Source organism: Schistocerca piceifrons, chromosome 1, assembly GCF_021461385.2.
Source record: "Schistocerca piceifrons isolate TAMUIC-IGC-003096 chromosome 1, iqSchPice1.1, whole genome shotgun sequence".
NCBI classification, from domain to species: domain Eukaryota; kingdom Metazoa; phylum Arthropoda; class Insecta; order Orthoptera; family Acrididae; genus Schistocerca; species Schistocerca piceifrons.
This window is the reverse complement of record NC_060138.1, coordinates 569,570,443-569,591,149: the sequence shown is the minus strand read 5'-3', so window position 1 is coordinate 569,591,149 and position 20,707 is coordinate 569,570,443. Positions and strand designations below refer to the sequence as shown.

The window sequence follows — 20,707 nt, the reverse complement described above, 5'->3', positions numbered from 1 at the left end:
CATGGTCTTTTCGCAAGATACACGTAAGACGAAGCAATATATTTTTGTTGACTCTGCTAGGAGCGTACGCAGTAAACCAGACCGTGAAGCGGAACGCCTATCTCGCTGCTTCTGCCACCCAGGTTAGATGATTACCATCTCTGTGTCCACCTCTGTAGCGTAGCGATGCCGGCACAGTAACTCAGCGTGTTCGGTCAGAAGGTTAGCTCCCCTCTGTAATAAAAAAACTGAGTTAATGGATCAACGACGAACTGAGACAGGTGTCAAGCGACGTCCGCCCCGAGCAGATGCAACGAACGAAAAAAAAGCAAAATGAGATTAAAAAAAAAAATTGGAAGCGTTACCGCCTACCTCGCAGGGGGCCCTGGTTCGATTTCCGGCAGGAGACTGGGTGTCGTGTGTCCTTCATGACCATTTTCATTATCATTGACTCTCAAGTCACCGAAGTGACGTAAACTTTTGGACTTGCAATACGGCGGCCGAACTCCGCCGAATGGGGTCTCCCGGCCAACAATGTCATATGATCATTTCATTTCATCACCTCTGTGACTCTTTTCGCGCTGACTAAAATAACCTGTAATGAAATGCGCTGCTCTTCATTGGTTCTTCTTTATTTCCCGTTCGAATCCTATCTGGTAAGCATCCCATACTGATGAGCGATATGCAAGGTTTTATAAGCTACCTCCTCTGTTGATGGAGGGTTCTCCCAGTGAAACTCAGTCTGGCATATGCCTTTCCTGCGATTAATTTTATGTGGACATTCCATTTTAAATCGTCCTGTATGCATTGCTTGATATTTTATGGAAATTACTGCTTCTAGTGATTATTCTGCAATTGCTTATAAAATAATAAAGTGTCTTTTTATCTAGGTAAACACAGTGCGTAACATCTGTTTATGACGAGGGTCAGTTGCCACTCCCTGAAACAAGCATTGATCCTCTGCAGGTCTTGCATTTCGCTACAGTTACGTGGCGTTGCGACTTCTCTGTAAGCAGCATCACCATTTGTGAATAATCTCGCGGAGTTTCCGATGTTGTCCACTATGTCATTTATACATATTGTGAAAAGTAATGGATCTCTAAAGCACTCCATTGAGGTACGTTCGATGTCACATTTACGTCTGAAGCCTGCTCTCCATTGAGAATGACATGTTGTGTTCCATTTTCTATTACATAGGGCGTACTACATACTCTTGAACTTTGCTTTAAACTTTTAATTAGGAGAATGGACATCATTGCCTGATTTCATTTGGGTTTGAAACAGATTTAACTGACATTGAAAAGATGTACTTTGGCCATAAAATTGAGTAATCCATTGATTTTTGCCTGGAAGCCGTGCACTTAACGCAGTGATCGTCAAATTGCGCCCCACGGGCTGCATTCGCCCCGAATCAAGTGTTCGTGCAGTCAGCGGTTCTCGGAATCACCACGAGAGGTCAGCGCTAGCGCAACGAGTTGTTTCCATGATATTCATTGGACTGTTGCATGTAAATACATGCCAGGTCAGTGCTCTTGGAAGAGAGCTGTGGTGGTGACGTGGCTCCATTGTTATTCTCACGTAATGATTTGCGAAGATAGAAAAAATCGAGACTCGAGCAGTGATTAACTACTTCGTAAAATAACGTATGAAAGCAAACGACATTCATGACGTTTTCCAGAATACACTGGGGGACTCTGCTCCTTCATATTCAACTGTTGCCAAGTGGACAAATGAATTTAAATTTGGTCTGGAGAGATTAGATGATGATCCGTGCAGTGGTCAGCCAAGATGTGTCACTAGTCTAGAAATCATTGCAAAAGTGCACAAAATGATCATGGAGGATCGCCAATTGAAAGTGCATGAAATTGCTCATGCTTACCAGACGTCATCTGATGGGGTATATCACATTTTAACTGAAGAATTAGAAATGAAATAATTATCTGCAAGATGGGTGGCACAACTCTTGACGGTGGACCAAAAACGCATGAGAATGGACATATCAGAACAATATTTGGCCCATTTTAGGAGAAACAAGCAAGATTTTTTGCACCGGTTTGTGACCACAGATGAAACCTGGGTACACTACTATACCCCAGAGACGAAACAACAGCCAAAGCAGTGGAAACTTGCTGATTCTCCGCCACCAAAGAAAGCAGAAACAGATCATGCAGCGAGAAAGGTCATGGTATCAGTGTTCTGGGATGCGAAGCGGGTTCTGTTAGTAGATAATCTCCCTGCTGGGTGAGCAATTACTGTAGAATACTATGCTAACCTCCTGGATAAATTGCAACAAAAGATACGCTAAAGTGGCGAAGAAAGTCATCTTCCATCAAGACCGTGTGATATGGCTCCCTCAGACTTCCTTCTCTTCCCGAAACTGAAAATTTTTCTTTGTGGACGAAGCTTCACTTCAAATGTAGAATTGATAGCTGAAGTTGACGACTATTTTGCAAGCCTGGAGGAAATTCATGTTCGACATGGGTTCAAGGCACTGGAACATCATTGGACCAAGTGGTTTAATCTACAGGGAAAACATCGTTGGACCAAGTGGATTAATCTACATTTATTGAAAAATAAAAAAAGTTTCAGTGATGTAACTACTTTTTTCTATTCTGTTCCGAGAATTTTTCAAACCACTCTCGTAACATGCTTCTTGCTACTAACAGCAGATTCCAGAAATGTCGAGCATATTACTGTTGCTCAATATAACAAACAAATATACCTACAGAGACCATAATATGTTAAGATGTGCTTAATTTTAAATGACGTTGGTGAATTCGGCCGTGAGTTAAGTATACTTTGCCACCTACCTCAGGGTTAGAGTGGTACGTAGCAGGGCCACTGGGGGATGAACAGAAGTTTCTCTTCCAATGCTGACAACTCACGAGTGAGTGCAAGTCGTACCGATCAGTTGCTATGGCATAAATGTCAAACGGAAGTACTTTATAGAAATGGTCATATTCAAATGTGATACATGTTTGTAGCAAGTAATATGAAATCAAATTTAGGCTGTTATCATACAATGCCATGAGTAAAAGAAAAATTAAATTCATATACTTTAGTAAACCTTTGTGGTTGTGTCTCATTGTTCAGTTACTGTTATTAATTAATAAAACATACTACTTCATGTAGATTACTAATTAATAGTAAGATCAATATGGGAATGTGTGGTAATGTGTCCAGTTCGGGAAAAGTGACCATTGCATATTTTTCGCTGAACAGCGTTACTGACTGCCGATAAGTGGTCTAATTAGTTCTAATTTACATCGCCATAGTTGTCAGTGACACTGACAGAGGACGCTTGTTCCGTTATTTTTTAGTAAAAACTTTTTTGTTTTTGAGTTGTCTGATGTAAGATACGTCATTTGTACTATTCTCGTTACCTCACTTATATGGAGAGTAATGATTTTTTACAACATCTATGTTCAAACAATGCCTTGACATTGATTTGGCTGGACAGTTTAATAAACAACAGTTGATTGGAGGTCCCAATGTTTTTAGAGGACTCCATTTGAACTTTACATGTCATGTACAAGCAGTTTTTGGAGGTAGTACATGGCTAACCCTGGCCATTGTATGGGGGAACCATGCAGATTATGGTGGCCTTGAAGCCTTTCCAGATGGAAATATTTTAACTTGGAAGACATGGAGTATAGCAGAGACAACAGGACTTTTGGCTAAGCAGCCTTATGGTACAGTTGTTCCTAGTATGCCATTTACTTTGACTACCCGAAGAAAGAAGAAATTGAATGCCGATAAGTATATTTTTGTCTGGGCCAAGATTGGTAATGGAAACTGGTGATTGTATGTTGTATTATAGACAATGAAGTTTGTCCTACCCGAGAACCATCCTTATCTATCCCGTGAGATTTTTTTTTAAAAAGAGATTAAAAACTAAGTTCAATTATAACTTGGTTGCTCGCTAGGCGGGTGACCTTGAGCGGGACTGCATTATCTCACTCAGTGGCCCCCATCCCACCCAGCACCCCATACCAGTAGCTCTTTTCTTGCCTCCATAAACCAAGGAACATCTCAGCGGCCTTGGAACAGCTCAGTCCACAGATGCTGAATTTCCTTTTGCCCAAAAGCTCATTCTAAAATTGAATTTCCTGATTCATCAGTAAGGCATGGGCTCAGCACACATTTGATGCATAATTTTTAACATTTTTATGCAGCGACAGCAACTGATATTGTTTATACAAGAATTTAACTTCATCATTTACCGAGGTTTCAACGTTAGTAATAACGTCTTCTTCAAAACATAAAATATTATTTAAATGTTTTAGGCACGCAGTTTCAGAGATTTTTCACAGGGAGACAGCAAAAGCCAAACGCCAATGCTACAGGTTTATCGATTGGTCGCCTTAAACGAAACGTCATTCTCCCGTTTTAGAAGAGCAATGCTGATTGGCAGACGATATTTCTGACGACACACTTATTGTGCGGTGTGAACGGACAGAGTTATAGTTAAACGCCTGTGAGCGAATTTTGAGTGGTATCGCGGTGGACTGGTTATCTGACCGGTGTACCACGCCAATAGTTAGACTAGGGGCGAATAGGAATCCTTGACTTCATCAAGGCATAGGGAGAGTTTGATTGGTGAAGGTCAATCCAGATAGAACGAGAGTTATCTTATTTGTCAGCAGCGAGCGGCGCAGACAGCAGTCATCGCAGCTTATGGTATTGTGCGCTACAGCTATTGCAAGCCCCATATTTCCTCCACAACAGTACACTTCACTGCATTTGACACGCGACAGCCTCGACCGTACCTAGCAACATTCTAAAGGATAATTATTCAAGTTGAGTAGGCGCGCCTCTCAGCCATTCTGCCAAGCCAACAACCATCTTAAACTTTGTATAGAAATTTCATTAGCGAATCCTATCCTTGAGAGGTAACTTCACATTCCGAAAAGAACCAGGATATAACTTGTTCAATTCATAACTAAAAGTGCCATTGTGATTTCTCAGAATTTTTGCAAAATAAATAATAACTTTCGTTAGTTTCATGTTTTTCTTACACTAACTAGCACTACTCCAGTGCTCAAGATCCCACTAGTTACGTAAGAAATTTTGTGAATTTTTGTATCATTTCCTTACAGCGGACGACTCCAGAAGATATTTATTGCTGAAAGTTTTTGAGACATTTCTCTTTAGAAATTGCATCTTGCAGGAGCCACAGGGTAAAGGGTACATCTCAGATTAATCCGTTGCGCAGAATAACAGAATAACAGATCAACCTCACACCTCAGAATGTGTATTACAACAAGCAACATTTGGTGTTTTTTGTGTGTGTAGTGTTACTCTACACACCAAAACGCACACTGATGGAGAAAATTTCGTGGTGTATATTTATGAACGATGATTCCAACCAGTTTTTAACACTGGGAGTCCTCTTAGCCTGGAAGATCACTATAATATACGGATGACTTCGATATTGGTTTTAGCAGAACCAAGAGAAGATTTTTGACGAACCAACATACACAATTTCCGTGTGGAAATATCGTTGTTTACCGTAGTACAAAGATCAAATGAACTTTTTGTTCACGATCAGAAATCTGCGATCATATTTCTGTATTATGATAAGAAACCTGACTGTATATAAACAGCGTCTGTACATACTGGGGGGCAAGTATAATGGGTGAAAATCCGTATAACAACGCAAAAACATTTTTGTGACTTACATAGTATTCAGTAAACGATTTGCTTGATTGTACTGGCTCATTTAGCAAACAAAACGATGCTCTTTGGGTGAGATTTCTGACTGGATTCAGCAGCTTGTGAGTAGGTGGGACTATCGTATGTGAGTGAAATCTACTGATGTAACCAGCTCACACAGAACGAGTTAGGTATTTTAATATACTCTTTGTTCAATTTTTGCCCGTGTGCTATTCAAGAGTGAAATAGTTGAGAAAAAGTCTGCGAATCCTGCGCCACCCAAGTAAATGTCAACTGCAGAGTAGTTTGTTATAATTTTGCTGAGCCATGTATGGTGTAAATTGACACAATTTTGTTTGCTTCTCAGTAAGCGATAATACCATCAGATATCTTGAAAGAATCTATTATACGAATCGATTTCGATACGAAATTCATTGTTTTCAGTACGAAGCAACTGGTTTCGACAAAAATTTGCTGATTTTTTTCCTTATAATTTCAAACACCTGATTCATATCTTATCGGAAATCCAACCCTTTGACATTCAAATGTGTCATGGACTCTCTCTCCCACCCCCACCCCCTCCCCACTGCAAGAGTCTGGTGTTAAAAACGTGTATTAAAATATCTCCCTTAGTGTTCCTTAGCTGCAAGATTACAGAATATATGATAAATGATCTCTGAGAGAAGTGAATGTTTGACGTATGTAGTATGATAAATCTGAAAATTTGTCGGCAACAATTTTACACTTATCATTAGATATGAGTCTTTATAGACGTTCCTTCGAATTTTTAGGATAATGATTGGAGTAGCACATCATTTAATAATGAGTGAAACATCTCTGAAGAAGCATAAATTAAGTCATGAGCAGCATGAAACCGTTACTCTAGAGTGTATTCCAGAAAAAAAAACACCGATTCAAGCTCCATCCCATACTGGAATGTTAACAATTTGTAGAAGACCAGTTTCTGTCCGTAATAGTCTCATCCGTTGCATTTTTAATGCACGATTATGCCATCTCAGTAGTTTGCCTCTAGCAAGTTCTGTTGTATACCTTTATAGGCTACGGATGAGGGAATTTTTTAGTGTCATGTATTTAGTAAAGTGTAGGTATGTTGTATCATATCCCTCCCATACTGTAGCGTAATATTATTTGGCACTACTGTTTACATCGTGTACTCAATCCATGAAATTCGTAATTTGATGTAGAACTTTGAATGTCATATGGATGCTAATCCTTCGTGATGTCGTAGGAATCGGACTCTGTGATCGGCCAGGATTCGTATCTTCACTAATTCCAAAATAAAAAAAGAAAATAATCAGCAATATGCAACACAAAGCAAAGTGGAGTATACAAAGCATTCAGTAAAGACTACTGCAGAATTCCTTATTCAAGTAGTACAGGCCCAACGTCTATCAGTATCTTACAAAGTCATGGTTCAAAAAACCGTTCTGTACTCATGCTTACAAGCTGTGGACTGGAGCGAGGGTGCATGCGTGTCTTCTCCACGGGTCGCAGAGGCAGCAGCGGATGGCGCCCCTTGGCGCGCCGGCGTGCGTCCACCAACCGGAAGTAGGCTGTCACCCGCCAGTTGTCCCAGCGCACGTCCGCCAAGTAACGCTCATGGTAGTTCTGTGCACTGCAAATTCATGCCAACATCTCTGGGGCATAAACGAAAATGTTGAACTACTACCATTTTTAAGGAACGTTTTCCGATTTCATATGAGGTGATTTTTCATAGTAGCAACTTATTGTGTACAGATTCTAATATAGTCACTGGTTTTACTTATATTAAGTGCGATGCATGAGGCCACCATAGTTGAGAAGCGATTTTACTCGTCATGGGATCGAGAGGCAGATTTTCTCGATGGGTAGTGTGGTGAGGATGATCTCAATTGTAAGCATATTTAGACTTGGTTTGGTGTGGCGCTTCCAAACGAAAATGTGTTTCAGCTGTTGGGAGAGGTAATGAGTTTTGACACAGTATTTTCACAAGAACTTTCTGGTACTGCTTAAAGGACTGGAGATTTTCTCATGGTATTAGGAAATTTCTGTGATAATTGGCTTGGTTCAAATGGCTCTGAGCACTATGGGACTTAACTTCTGAGGTCATCATTCCCCTAGAACTTAGAACTACTTAAACCTAACTAACATAAGGACATCACACACATCCATACCCGAGGCAGGATTCGAACCTGCGACCGTAGTGGTCGTGCGGTTCCAGACTGTAGCGCCTAGAACCGCTCGGCCACCTCGGCCGGCTGTGATAATTACAAAGATGACAAATTACCCTAAAAGTAAGAAGACTGACACTGAGGATAAATTTTGACCAGGCACCGAAAATAAAATTTTACGTGGGAGGTAGTTTAAGGTTACCGGTAATGCGGTTGTTAGAGAGGGCGTGCTACACGCAGTTAACCCATTCATATACTACCCAGTATGCACCGAGTCGAGATGGCGAAAACATGGCAGCAAAATGAATTTCACATTCTCTGTTTCAACATGTGCAATTCAGTTACAACTGTGCGGCGCGATTTTCGTCGAGAGTATGGCACTAAGCCTCCTAAAGTGTAAGAAGTCTACTGGTCTTGCATACCGCCACTGCTCACCAATGTGGGAGTCATATCCAGTGGGCAGGGAAGTGCCCCTTGCGAGCTGTCATAAGAGTCCCAGCAGCGAATTTTACTGGAAGCGTTTATGTTTCAACATACATCAATTTCCTGTTCTGGCAGCTAATATTCGGAGAATAAAATAGGTTGGAAACAATGAGTCTCTATAATGGCAAAGAATTCTATAAATTACAACCTATGTTTAACACAGGATACTTTTCAGTCGTTTGCGTGAGGCCCCTGTTCACATGGATGGACTTACGGACTGACAGCCTGCAAACAACATGCCAGGTGGTTTGAGGTGCTCATTCACAGGCTCACCATAGCTGCTGCAGACAACAAATCTGACAGTCTCCGTGAGTTCACAGGTAGAGCTGACAAACCACAGAAAGTTGACTGAGACACACTGATCGCCTAAAAGTAGAGGGTCAGTAGACACTAGACATACAAGATAATCTCGACCCCGACGTAGATGTCATTCCAGAAATTCTGACACCATCGTATTCCGGACACGTGCGTCAAGGTCATGACATCATCGTTCCTGGAATTCTGATACCATCGTCTCACTGCCCTGTGAAGAGCACACCAGCTCCCAACCCCACATCTGCCCCCCCCCCCCCCCCCGGTCTCCCCACCACCCATGCCCACTGCTCCCTATCTCGTCGACGTCATCATGCTGTCTGATAACTGCAACCAAGTTCAGATACATAACCATCAAACAATTTTAATTCTATTGCAAGAATGTAGTCAGTTGCTGCCTGCACTTCGAGGATGGTTTTTTAAGTGGTTATGGTCATATTTAGGTTTCTGACTGCCACGTTAAATATATGTAAAATTTTCCTTGTTTTCCGGCAGATCTGCATCGTCAGCACAACAAATGATTTTTATTTATTCGTCCTCCATTCTATAACCACCTCCATTCTATAACCACTTCCAATCAACACCTTCTTTATCACCTCGTCTGCGACTATATTACAAAAAAAAAAGATTTTGTGGTCCGCCCTACGACAGGTCTTGTCATGGGGAAGCCTCGTCAGAGGGGTCCACCGCATGGGCGTCTAGGGAATGAATCCAGTGGTGGTTTCCCGTTGACTTCCACTGATGATGATGAAACGATAAGGACAACACAACACCCACTCCCTTAGTGGAGAAAATCTCCGACTCAGCTGGGATTCGAACCCGGGCCCCTTGGCGTGACAGACCGCCGCGCTGGCCACTCAGCCATCAGGGCGGACTATATTACAAAGTGATGGGCTTAAAGAGTCACTTAGTCCAAAATCACTACTAACTGCTACATAGCTTGTTAACCCGACACCAATTTACCCCTGGATGTCTATGGTGGTATAAATGTCTTCATTTGCTTTTATTAGTTGGAAGGAATCCGCCGACAGCAGAGCTTGTTTAACACATCTGTCAATTGAATCCTATCTAAAGCCATCTGTAGATGAATAAAACAAAGATAAGCTGGGCTGTTGTATTCGATGCACTTATCTACGACGCGTCTAAGAATGGAATCTGCTTTGCGCACGGCCTACCGGACCTAAAACCCTACTGCGCCTCTGCAAGGGTTTTAATGTTTTTTATTTCATTTCCTATTATTTTTTATAAGTTTATAGAATGAACCAAGTATATTTATAGCCCTGTAGTTGGATGTGTCATTCTTATCTCCTTTTTTTGTACATGAGAATTGTAATATTAATTTTCCATTCAAAAAATGGCTCTGAGCACTATGGGACTTAACTTCTGAGGTCATCAGTCCCCTATAAATTAGAACTACTTAAACCTAACCAACCTAAGGACATCACACACATCCATGCCCGAGGCAGGATTCGAACCTGCGATTGTAGCGGTCGCGCGGTTCCAGACTGTAGCGCCTAGAACCGCTTGGCCACTCCGGCCGGTACTTCGAGGATGAACAACCTCCATTACTTCAGAGCAATATTCTTTCCATTGTAGCTCAGAGCTCGGGTATTAGTTATAACGATTTTTTTTGCCCAAAAGTATCCAAACGATCTGCCGATGTCATACACGTGTTACGCACATGCGTCACAAAAGTCTCACGGCAGTGTAACGTCAGCAACTTGCATTTCACACTCACTGACATAATGTCACATCAAAACACATAATTAATTTAGTGCTCAAAAGTACTTGTTTTATTCATCAGTCACGCACTGTTGCTCTCTGTTGAAGACCTCTGCTCTGTAGTGAGGGGATCAGCCGCTACAGTGAGAACCAGAGTAAAAAAAAAAATAGTGGGGTAAGATACTTTGACAATACAAAATAATGTTATAAAGACATCAAAACATAGTCTGCAAAATCTTAGTCAAGTGGCAGCAAATACAGAAATCGGTTTTATTGGCTGTACAACAGGCAAACTGGTAAAAATAACGGGCAATTTGGAAGGATGTCAAATCTAGAATTTGGTAACGGTCTGCATAATTAATAAATTTGCGTCAGAGCGCCGCAATTACACCAAAATTACGCTACAATTCTATCACAAATACACCATGTATACAATGTTCATACACTACACTTACATTGTATATACCCTGCAGTAAGATATGTCAGTATAAATACAAAAACATCATGACATATGCTGTATAAAATGTAAGTCAAGTGAGACCAAATCTGGAAACTGGCAAATTTGGCAGTTTGGTAGGTTGCCAAATCGGAAATTGGTGAAATCGGTAGAAAGGACCAAAAATGCAGATGTACCAGCCAAAAAAACTGTTGGCAGATGCATAAATAAATCAATTTTTGTCGATGGGCATTTGCATTAAATATTTGAGTGCTCCGCATTAATGACTGCTGAACCGCTAGCATCCATGTGCGCCATAGTGAGAAGCAGAGATAAAAAGAACAAATGGCGTGATAAGATGCCTTGTCAATACAAGATAACGACATCATTAACATAGTCTGCAAGATATTAGTTGAGTCGGTTGTACAGCAGACAAACTGGTAGGATGCCAAATCTATATATTGCTTTTATTGGCGTATAATTGGTAAATGGATACGCTGGCATAACACCGGCACAACATGCGTCATACATACATAACGTCGATGTAATGCCGCTGTACCGTGTGCAAAACATACCAGCGTAACGTCAAGTCAACGCCTATAATTAATTTAGTGCTCAAAAGTACTTATATTATTTTTCAGTCACGTGCTGTTGATTGCATTCGAGGCCTCTGCTCTATACAGAGGGGATCAGACGCTGTAATGAGAAACATTACATACGTGGTGGAGGTCCTGCAACCGAAGGCTCTGCTGTTTGTGGACAACCACGCCCATGCCCCAATTCAAGAGGACAACGGCCATCCTCACACTGCTGCCACCTCCTGATCGTGTCTTGCAGCTGCATGGGATGGAATATCACAGGAATACATCCTAGACTTACATAACTCCGTGCCGCTACATCTGGACGCTTGCATTCACAACCATGAGAGCCTGACACTATGCAAACATGTTCATTTTGTGGCCTTGTAGCGCAGTAAATGTTGGTCCTTCAAAGTTAAAAGTCTAATCATTTCGTATGTGTGGTACCATGTAACTGCCTGCCAACAACGATCGAAATCTGCCTGGTCGATCGGGCTGCAGCTGTTTTGATGACGATTAGTGTATAATTATTGGTATTTGATAGACTTCTTCTATGTACCTCTGCTTCCACAGTGTCACAAAGCAGAAGCAGTGAATGGAGTTACCTCGTGACATGTTCGCAAAATTATGAGACGAGTTTGACTATCATGTGGATTTTCTGCTGTGCTTTCACTGGAGGGCAAATTGAACATTTGTGAAAGGTAAATTAAAACTTTTATCCTGAACGTAACTGTAAAAAGTAACCCAAGAATGTATAAGATCTAAGAGTTATATCTTTGTAAAATCGAATGATTGTTTACAAAATAATACTTTGCAGTACTACTTGAATGTTACAATTTACCCCAGTTTCTGTGTGATTCATGTACAAGAAATAGTCTTGTGACATTGGATGAATATTTTTGAAACAGCCAACATATTGCAATCAAAGGAATAGGGCAGAATCAGGTGGTGGGGCGGGGGTGGGGGGGGGGGGGGGCAGGTACTATAACTGAGGCATAAGTCCATTAAGCTGAATCCATAGCACTGGTTGGCAGAAAGGGAGAGATGTTAAACATTATGGGGAGCGGCTCTGAACTTGGAAAATAAAATAAAATAAAAAACCTGGAGATGAAACTACTTGCCTAGCAGAAACTTGCCCTTGGCATGGGATCGGATGAGTGAAGAATACAGTCGTCATTTTCAGTAATTTTCCAGTTTCGCAAAACTGAAGTTGTGATCCATAGATATCAGCAAAGTTAAATTTCAGTTGAAGAGATAACTGTCGTGAAACCACAGTTACCTTTTCTTTCATGGGCGAAAATTTCTATCGGCTGCTTTGATTTTCGAAGGCGAGTTTGTTGCGGTTCGCCTTCTTGGGTGTCATGGTATATGTAGTTAATCGAAGTGTTTCGACTCAGTACCTATCATTGCTTAGCTAAAGGCCCATAGGTGACTCGTTGCATCGAACTGATTTAGGTGATTGATATTTCAGCTTTGAACTTCACATACCATAAATATAACAAAATAGAAGAATTCGATTGCCATGTCGCCCCTTTGTAAGACCGAAATTGTACAACACTACAACAGATAAAGCTGCAGTTCTAGGTTCTAAATAACTCAGAAAAGAGTGACTGGTAAATTACTTTTAAAAAATTAATAAAAAGAAGAAGAAATGGCAGCCACCCTGATAACAGAATAAAATCTTCCCTCTTACAGTTTTAGAAACAAGTTAGACATACAGTGAGGTGAGAAAAGTTGTGGGATAGCGATAGACACATATACAGATGGTGGTGGTATCGTGTGCACACCGTATAAAAGGGCAGTAAATTGGCGGAGTGTCACTTGTACTCAGGTACAAGTGATTATGGCTGCGCGATGGGAGTTAACAGACTTTGAACGCAGAATGGTAGCTGGAACTAGATGCTTGGGACGTTCCATTTCAGGAATAGTTAGGGAATTCAACATTCCGAGATCCACAATGTCAAGAGTATGTCGAGGCTACCAGAGTTCAGGAATTACCTCTCACCAAGAACAACGCTGTGGCGGACGCGCTTCACTTAACGACAGAGCGCACTGGCGTTTGCGTAAAGCTGTCAGTGCTAACAGACAAACCACACTGCGAGAAATAACTGCAGAAATCAATGTGGGATGTACGACGAATGTATCCATTAAGGCAATGTGGCGTAATTTGACTTTAATGGGCTATGGCAGCAGACGACCACCGAGCGAGGTGGCGCAGTGGTTAGACACTGGACTAGCATTCGGGAGGACGACGGTTCAATCCCGCGTCCGGCCATCCTGATTTAGGCTTTCCGTGATTTCCCTAAATCGCACCAGGCAAATGCCGGGATGGTTCCTTTGAAAGGGCACGGCCGACATCCTTCCCTTTCCTTCCCTAATCCGATGAGACCTATGACCTCGCTGTCTGGTCTCCTTCCCCATACAACCCAACCCCCAGCAGACGACCGACGCGAGTGCCTTTGCTAACACCACTACATCACCTACAGCGCTTCTCCTGAGCTCGTGACCATATCGATTGGACCATAGACGACTGGAAAACTGTGTCCTGGTCAGATGAGTCGCGATTTCAGTTGGTCAGAGCCGATGGTAAGGTTCGAGTGTGACTCACGAAGCCACAGACATAAGCTATAACAAGGTACTGTGCAAGGTACTGTGGTGGCTCCATAATGGTGTGGGCTGTGTTTGCATGGAATGGACTGAGTCTTCCGGTCCATCTGAACCTATCATTGATTGGGAATGGTTACGCTCGGCTAGTTAGAGACCATTTGAAGCCATTCATGGCTTCAAGTTTCCAAAGAACGATAGAATTATTACGGATGACAATGTGTCATGTCAGCGGGCCACAGCTGTGTCGCGATTGGTTTGAACAACATTTTGGACAATTCGAGCGGATGATTTGGCTCCCCAGGATCGCTCGACATGAATCCCATCGAACATTTACGAGACAGAATCGAGAGGACAGTTCGTGAACAAAATCCTACACTGGCTACACTTTCGCTATTATGGATGAATGTAGAGGCAGCATCGCTCAATATTTCTAACGAGTTATTCAGCCCATGCCAGATCGAGATGCTGCACTACACTGGAAAAAGAGAGACTCAACACGATATTAGGAGGTATCCAGTAAGTTTTGTCATCTCACTGTATTACAAAAAGTCGTACCACATTCATCTCACTGTCTGAAAAATAAACATGTCAGTTGGTAAAACAGCTACTGCCCTGTTGTCCAAATATACACTACTGGCCATTAAAATTGCTACACCACGAAGATGACGTGCTACAGACGCGAAATTTAACCGACGGGAAGAAAATGCTGTGATATGCAAATGATTAGCTTTTCAGAGCATTCACACAAGGTTGGCACCGGTGGCGACACCTACAACGTGCTGACATGAGGAAAGTTTCCAACCGATTTCTCATACACAAACAGCAGTTGACCGGCGTTGCCTGGTGAAACGTTGTTGAGATGCCTCGTGTAGGGAGGAGAAATGCGTACCATCACGTTTCCGACTTTTATAAAAGTCAGATTGTAGCATATCGCGATTGCGGTTTATCGTATCGCGACATTGCTGCTCGCATTGGTCGAGATCCAATGACTGATAGCAGAATATGGAATCGGTGGCTTCAGGAGGGTAATACGGAACGCCATGCTGGTTCCCAACGGACTCGTATCACTAGCGGTTGAGATGACAGGCATCTTATACGCATGGCTGTAACGGATCGTGCAGCCACGTCTCGATCCATGAGTCAAGTGATGGGGTGTTGGCAAGACAACAACCATCTCCACGAACAGTTCGACGACATTTGCAGCAGCATGGACTATCAGCTCGGAGACCACGGCTGCAGTTATCCTTGACGCTGCATCAAAGAGAGGAGCGCCTGCGATAGTGTAGTCAACGACGAACTTGGGTGCACGAATGGCAAAGCGTCATTCTTTCGGATGAATCCAGGTTCTGTTTGCAGAAACATGATGGTCGCATCCGTGTTTGGCGACATCGCGGTGAACGCACATTAGAAGCGTGTATTCGTCATCGCCGTACTGGCGTATCACCCGGCGTGATGGTATGGGGTGCCATTGGTTACACGTCTCGGTCACCTCTTGTTCGCATTGACGGCACTTTGAACAGTGGACGTTACATTTCAGATGTGTTACGACCCTACATTCGATCCCTGCGTAACCCTACATTTCAGCAGGATAATGCACGATCGCATTTTGCAGGTCCTGTGCGGGCCTTTCAGGATACAGAAAATGTTCGACTGCTGCCCTGGCCAGCACATTCTCCAGATCTCTCACCAATTGTAAACGTCTGGTCAACGGTGGCCGAGCAACTGGCTCGTCACAATACGCCAGTCACTACTCTTCATGAACTGTGGTATCGCGTCGAAGCTGCATGGGCAGCTGTACCTGTACACGCCATCCAAGCTCTGTTTGACTCAATGCCCAGGCCTATCAAGGCCGTTATTACGGCCAGGATTGGTAGTTCTGGGCACTGATTTCTCAGGATCTATGTACGCAAATTGCGTGAAAATGTAGTCACATGTCAGTTCTAGTATAATATATTTGTCCAATGAATACCTGTTTATCATCTGCATTCTTCTTGGGGTAGTAATTTTAATGGCCAGTAGTGTAAGAAATCATCATTTAAAATCTGATGTACTGAAACTTGGACGGCACAAGTACTACACATCAGAGGGTTTTCTTGACAGAGTAGGAAGCCAAGCGTCACTGGAATGTGACGTATCCGAAGGGCAATGAGAAGTAGTGAACTTCGCCTCAATGGCCTGAAGGAGGTCCTCCACCAGGGCCTTCACCTGGTGAGCACGCGCAGCAGCAGCAGCCGGGCGACGAGGCGCGCGGTGTGCGTCAGCTGCTGCAGGAAGGAGCGGCTCCTGCGCGCCTCCTGCGCCGCGTCCTGAGCAGCGTCCGCCGCCCCGCGCGCCGCCGCCGCCGCCTCCTCGCGGACCTGCGCACGCCTTCCGTCACTCACATACTCGGGGCTTCCGGCGACGCAGCTAAATGCTCTTACTAGCTGTTGAGTGGTACTTAAGGTAGGTAAATAAATTAGTGAAATCAATGTGAAGTAGAAATTAGTAAATAAATGAAAAACTTAGTTTAGTTTAGAAGAATTACACACTGGCAAACAGCGGTCAGAGCAGCCGTGGCAACAGCCGGCGCTTGCAAGTCAGCAAATTCAGGAGAAGCCATCGTCCTCCCCACATAAGCGGAAGCTGTCGATTCAGCCGTCAGGGCATCGCCCGACCGGCTCACGTGTTTCTCAATTGTCACATGTGATCAAAGGCCCTCGCCTACATTCCAAGAGCCAATGACCGACGTTAAGAAGATTCTTCGAGAAGCTTTTCAACGTCACAGAAGAGGCAATGACCGTGAAGTCGTACACCTCCAGTGAACTGAAGTGAATAAATACGCGAGACGCAGTGGGCCCGACAGCAGGAGTAGTTTTCGGTTCAGTTTTGGAGCTGAAGACCGTCATGCAGGAAGAGACTACATCGTACACAGAAGCACCAAGTCCGCCGCTGTGATGGAATAGCAAGCCGCAGCCTCGCCGCCAGAAGACAAGAGTAAAAGGTATTTGAAGTCTGATTTTTACGTACCCGGGTGACTCGTGAGGACGGGAAGGAGACGGCCTCACATCAGCAGTCACCTGTGAGCTGGGATGAAGATCTGACAGCCGAAGACTGGCAAGCGGGAGTCCGTTGTTCGAGTCCGGGACACTGGCCTTCCCCCGCCGCGCCGCTCCTCTGGCCGACGCACAGCACACGCGGCCGCTTACAGAAGAGAAACACTGGGACGCCACATCCAAGGTATCACCGTCCGATTCACGAATTCGTTCTCAATAATTAAACGGGCCACCTCACGAGGCGCGTCTCCAGTAAACTGGGCGAGACGGCGACACGAGATACATACCGCCACGCGTAATCAGACGCCGCCGCTGCCGCAGCAGAAGGCTTCGCAAACGACACAGCTACCGCCCTCCCAGCCAGAACAATCCAGTAAGAAAACCGTTGTACAAATCTTCAATAAATGCTATCTTATGTAAAAATGCTGTTTCGTTCTACATCATACCCGAGCCAAGGAAGAACCCACCCTGCCCAAATATTATTAAGACAGAAAAAGTAATTTATTTAGTGTTTTTCACTCTGACATAATGCTTTAGAATCAAATGCCCTTTGCAGTAATGCTCGTCCTGACAATTGACTAGCATCAAAAGAGAAAACCCAGTTACATTTAGTGTCAGAAGTGTTACACAGCGGTAAATTAAACTGGGTGTAGGGAGAGGCTATCTGTTTCGACACAGAATTTTCACAAGAACTTTCTAGAATTGCTTAAGAAATCGCAGATTTTCTCTCGGTTTTAGCAAATTTCTATGATAATTACAAAGAGGACAATTTACCCTAAAAATTAAGATTGACAGAGAGGGTGGATTTTAATCACAGGCATCGAAACTAAAAGTTTCTGCGGCAGCAAGCTGAAAGTTTGTAATGTAGTTGCTGGCTAGGTGCAATTAACCCATTCGTACACTACCCACTGACCATCAGGTCGAGATGGGAAAACACAGCAACAAAATGCATTTTGCGGTTCTGGTTCCAATCACCATGGGCCTTACACTACTGGCCATAAAAATTCCTACACCAAGAAGAAATGCAGAATGATAAACGGATATTCATAGGAGAAATATATTGTACTAGAACTGACATGAGATTACATTTTCACGCAATTTGGGTGCATGGATCCTGAGAAATCCGTACCGAGAACAACCACCTCTCGCCGTAATAACGGCCTTGATAGGCCTGGGCATTGAGTCAAACACAGCTTGGATGGCGTGTACAGGTACAGCTGCACATGCAGCTTCAACACGATACTACAGTTCATCAAGAGTAGTGACTGGCGTATTGTGACGAGCGAGTTGCTCGGCCACCATTGACCAGACGTTTTCAGTTGGTGAGAGATCTGGAGAATGTGCTGGCCAGGGCAGCAGTCGAACATTTTCTGTATCCAGTAAGGCCCGTACAGGACCTGCAACATGCGGTCGTGCATTATCCTGCTGAAATGTAGGGTTTCACAGGGATCAAATGAAGGGTAGAGCCACGGGTCGTAACACATCTGAAATGTAACGTCCATTGTTCAAAGTGCCGTCAATGCGAACAAGAGGTGACCGAGACGTGTAACCAATGGCATCCCATGTCATCACGCCGGGGGATACGCCAGTATGGCGATGACGAATACACGCTTCCAATATGCGTTCACCGCGATGTCGCCAAACACGGATGCGACCATCATGGCGCTGTAAACAGAACCTGGATTCATACGAAAAAATGACATTTTGCCATTCGTGCACCCAGATTCGTCGTTGAATACACCATCAAAGGCGCTCCTGTCTGTGATGCAGCGTCAAGGGTAACCGCAGCCAGGGTTTTCGAGCTGATAGTCCATGCTGCTGCAAACGTCATCGAACTGAACGTGCAGATGGTTGTTGTCTTGGAAACGTCCCCATCTGTTGACTCAGGGGTCGAGACGTGGCTGCACGATCCATTACAGCCATGCGGATAAGATGCCTGTCATCTCGACTGCTAATGATACCAGGCCGTTGGGATCCATTACCCTCCTGAACCCACCGATTCCATATTCTGCTAACGGGTCATTGGATCTCGACCATCGCGTGCAACAATGTCGCGATACGACAAACAGCAATCGCGATGGGCTACAATCCGACCTTTATCAAAGTCGGAAACGTGATGGTACGCATTTATCCTCCTTACACGAGGCATCACAACAACGTTTCACCAGGCAACGCCGGTCAACTGCTGTTGGTGTATGAGAAATCGGTTGGAAACGTTCCTCATGTCTGCACGTTGCAGGTGTCGCCACCGGTGCCAACCTTTTGTGAATGCTTTGAAAAGCTCATCATTTGCATATCACAGCATCTTCTTCCTGTCGGTTAAATTTCGCGTCTGTAGCACGTCATCTTCGTGGTGTAGCAATTTTAATGGCCAGTAGTGTAACATCTGTGGTCATCAGTCCCCTAGACTTAGAACTACTTAAACCTAACTAACCTAAGGACATCAGAGACATCCATGCCCGAGGCAGGATTAAAACCTACGACGGTAGCAGCAGCGCGGTTCCCGACTGAAGCGCCTAGAACCGCTCGGCCACGGCGGTCGGATATGGGTTTTGCATTCTCGGTTCCAACAGGTGCAATTCAGTTATAGCTGTGTGGTGTGCTTTTGGTCGAGAGTACGGCACTGAACCTTCTAAAGGTAATTAGTATACCGATCTTGCATTCCACCATTGGTCATCAAAGCAGGGAATATCCAGTAGACATAACAGTGGCCCTTGTTATGGTGTTGTAAGGGTACCCACAGAAAAACTTTTACTGCAATGTTTGCGTTTTTGGATACACCAATTTCCAATTTTGTCGGCTAATTTTCAGAGAATTAAACTGGTTGGAAACTATGAGTCTCTAAAATGGCACAGATTTCTACAAATTACAGGCTAAGTTTAACGCAGTATACTTTTCAGTTATTTGCATCAGGCCCCTGACCACAATGGTGGACTTGCAGACTGACAGCCTGCAAACATCATTCCAGGTGGGTTGAGATACTCGTTCACAGACTCACCATATTTGTTGCAAACATTAAATCTGACAATGTCCATGAGTTTACGGGTATAGCCCGACAAACAGCATAAAGTTGAGTGAGACACATTGACCTCCTAAAAGAAGAGGGTCAGTGGATATACAAGATAATCTCGAACCAATTCCGGGAATTCTGACATCATCGCATTTTGGACTTGTGCATCATGGACATAACCTCAACGCTCCTGGAATTCTGACATCATTGTCTGATTGCCATATGATGGCCACACATTACCCCACTACTCAGCTCCCCACCCTTCGAGCTATTTATTTCGACTGCAAGAGTATCTTAATTTGTTGTCTGCACTTCGAGTACGAACGACACAAACGACACGTACTACGTAAACGTGTTAGTGTTGTTAAAAATTGAACTTTCACACACAGAGAGACATGACAGTAAGCACGCTGGCCCAAAAATTAATCACCAAAAAAAAGTGTGTGAAATCTTATGGGACTTAACTGCTAAGATCATCAGTACCTAAGCTTACACACTACTTAACCTAAATTATCCTAAGGACAAACACACACACCCATGCCCGAGGGAGGACTCGAACCTCCGCCGGGACCAGCCACAAATTAATCACCAGCAGGAGACATTACGAGAATACTGCGTAGTATCACCCTAGACTTAGAGTGGATAGTAGGAAGCCTTACTGTTTACCTTTATCGAAATTTCTCTAAAATTAATATATTTTTGTTTTTTCAACAGAAGGTTCA

At 43.6% G+C, this 20,707-nt stretch overlaps 1 protein-coding gene across 1 annotated transcript in view; it reads right to left on the bottom strand.

The window, feature by feature from the left end:
* The window catches only part of LOC124751648 (protein sneaky), a 265,977-nt gene that overhangs the window by 200,637 nt on the left and 44,633 nt on the right, over positions 1-20,707 (bottom strand). The window contains exon 4 of the mRNA XM_047248990.1: positions 7,099-7,270. Coding sequence (XP_047104946.1) covers positions 7,099-7,270 — 172 coding nt within the window. The remainder of the gene's footprint in view (positions 1-7,098; positions 7,271-20,707) is intronic.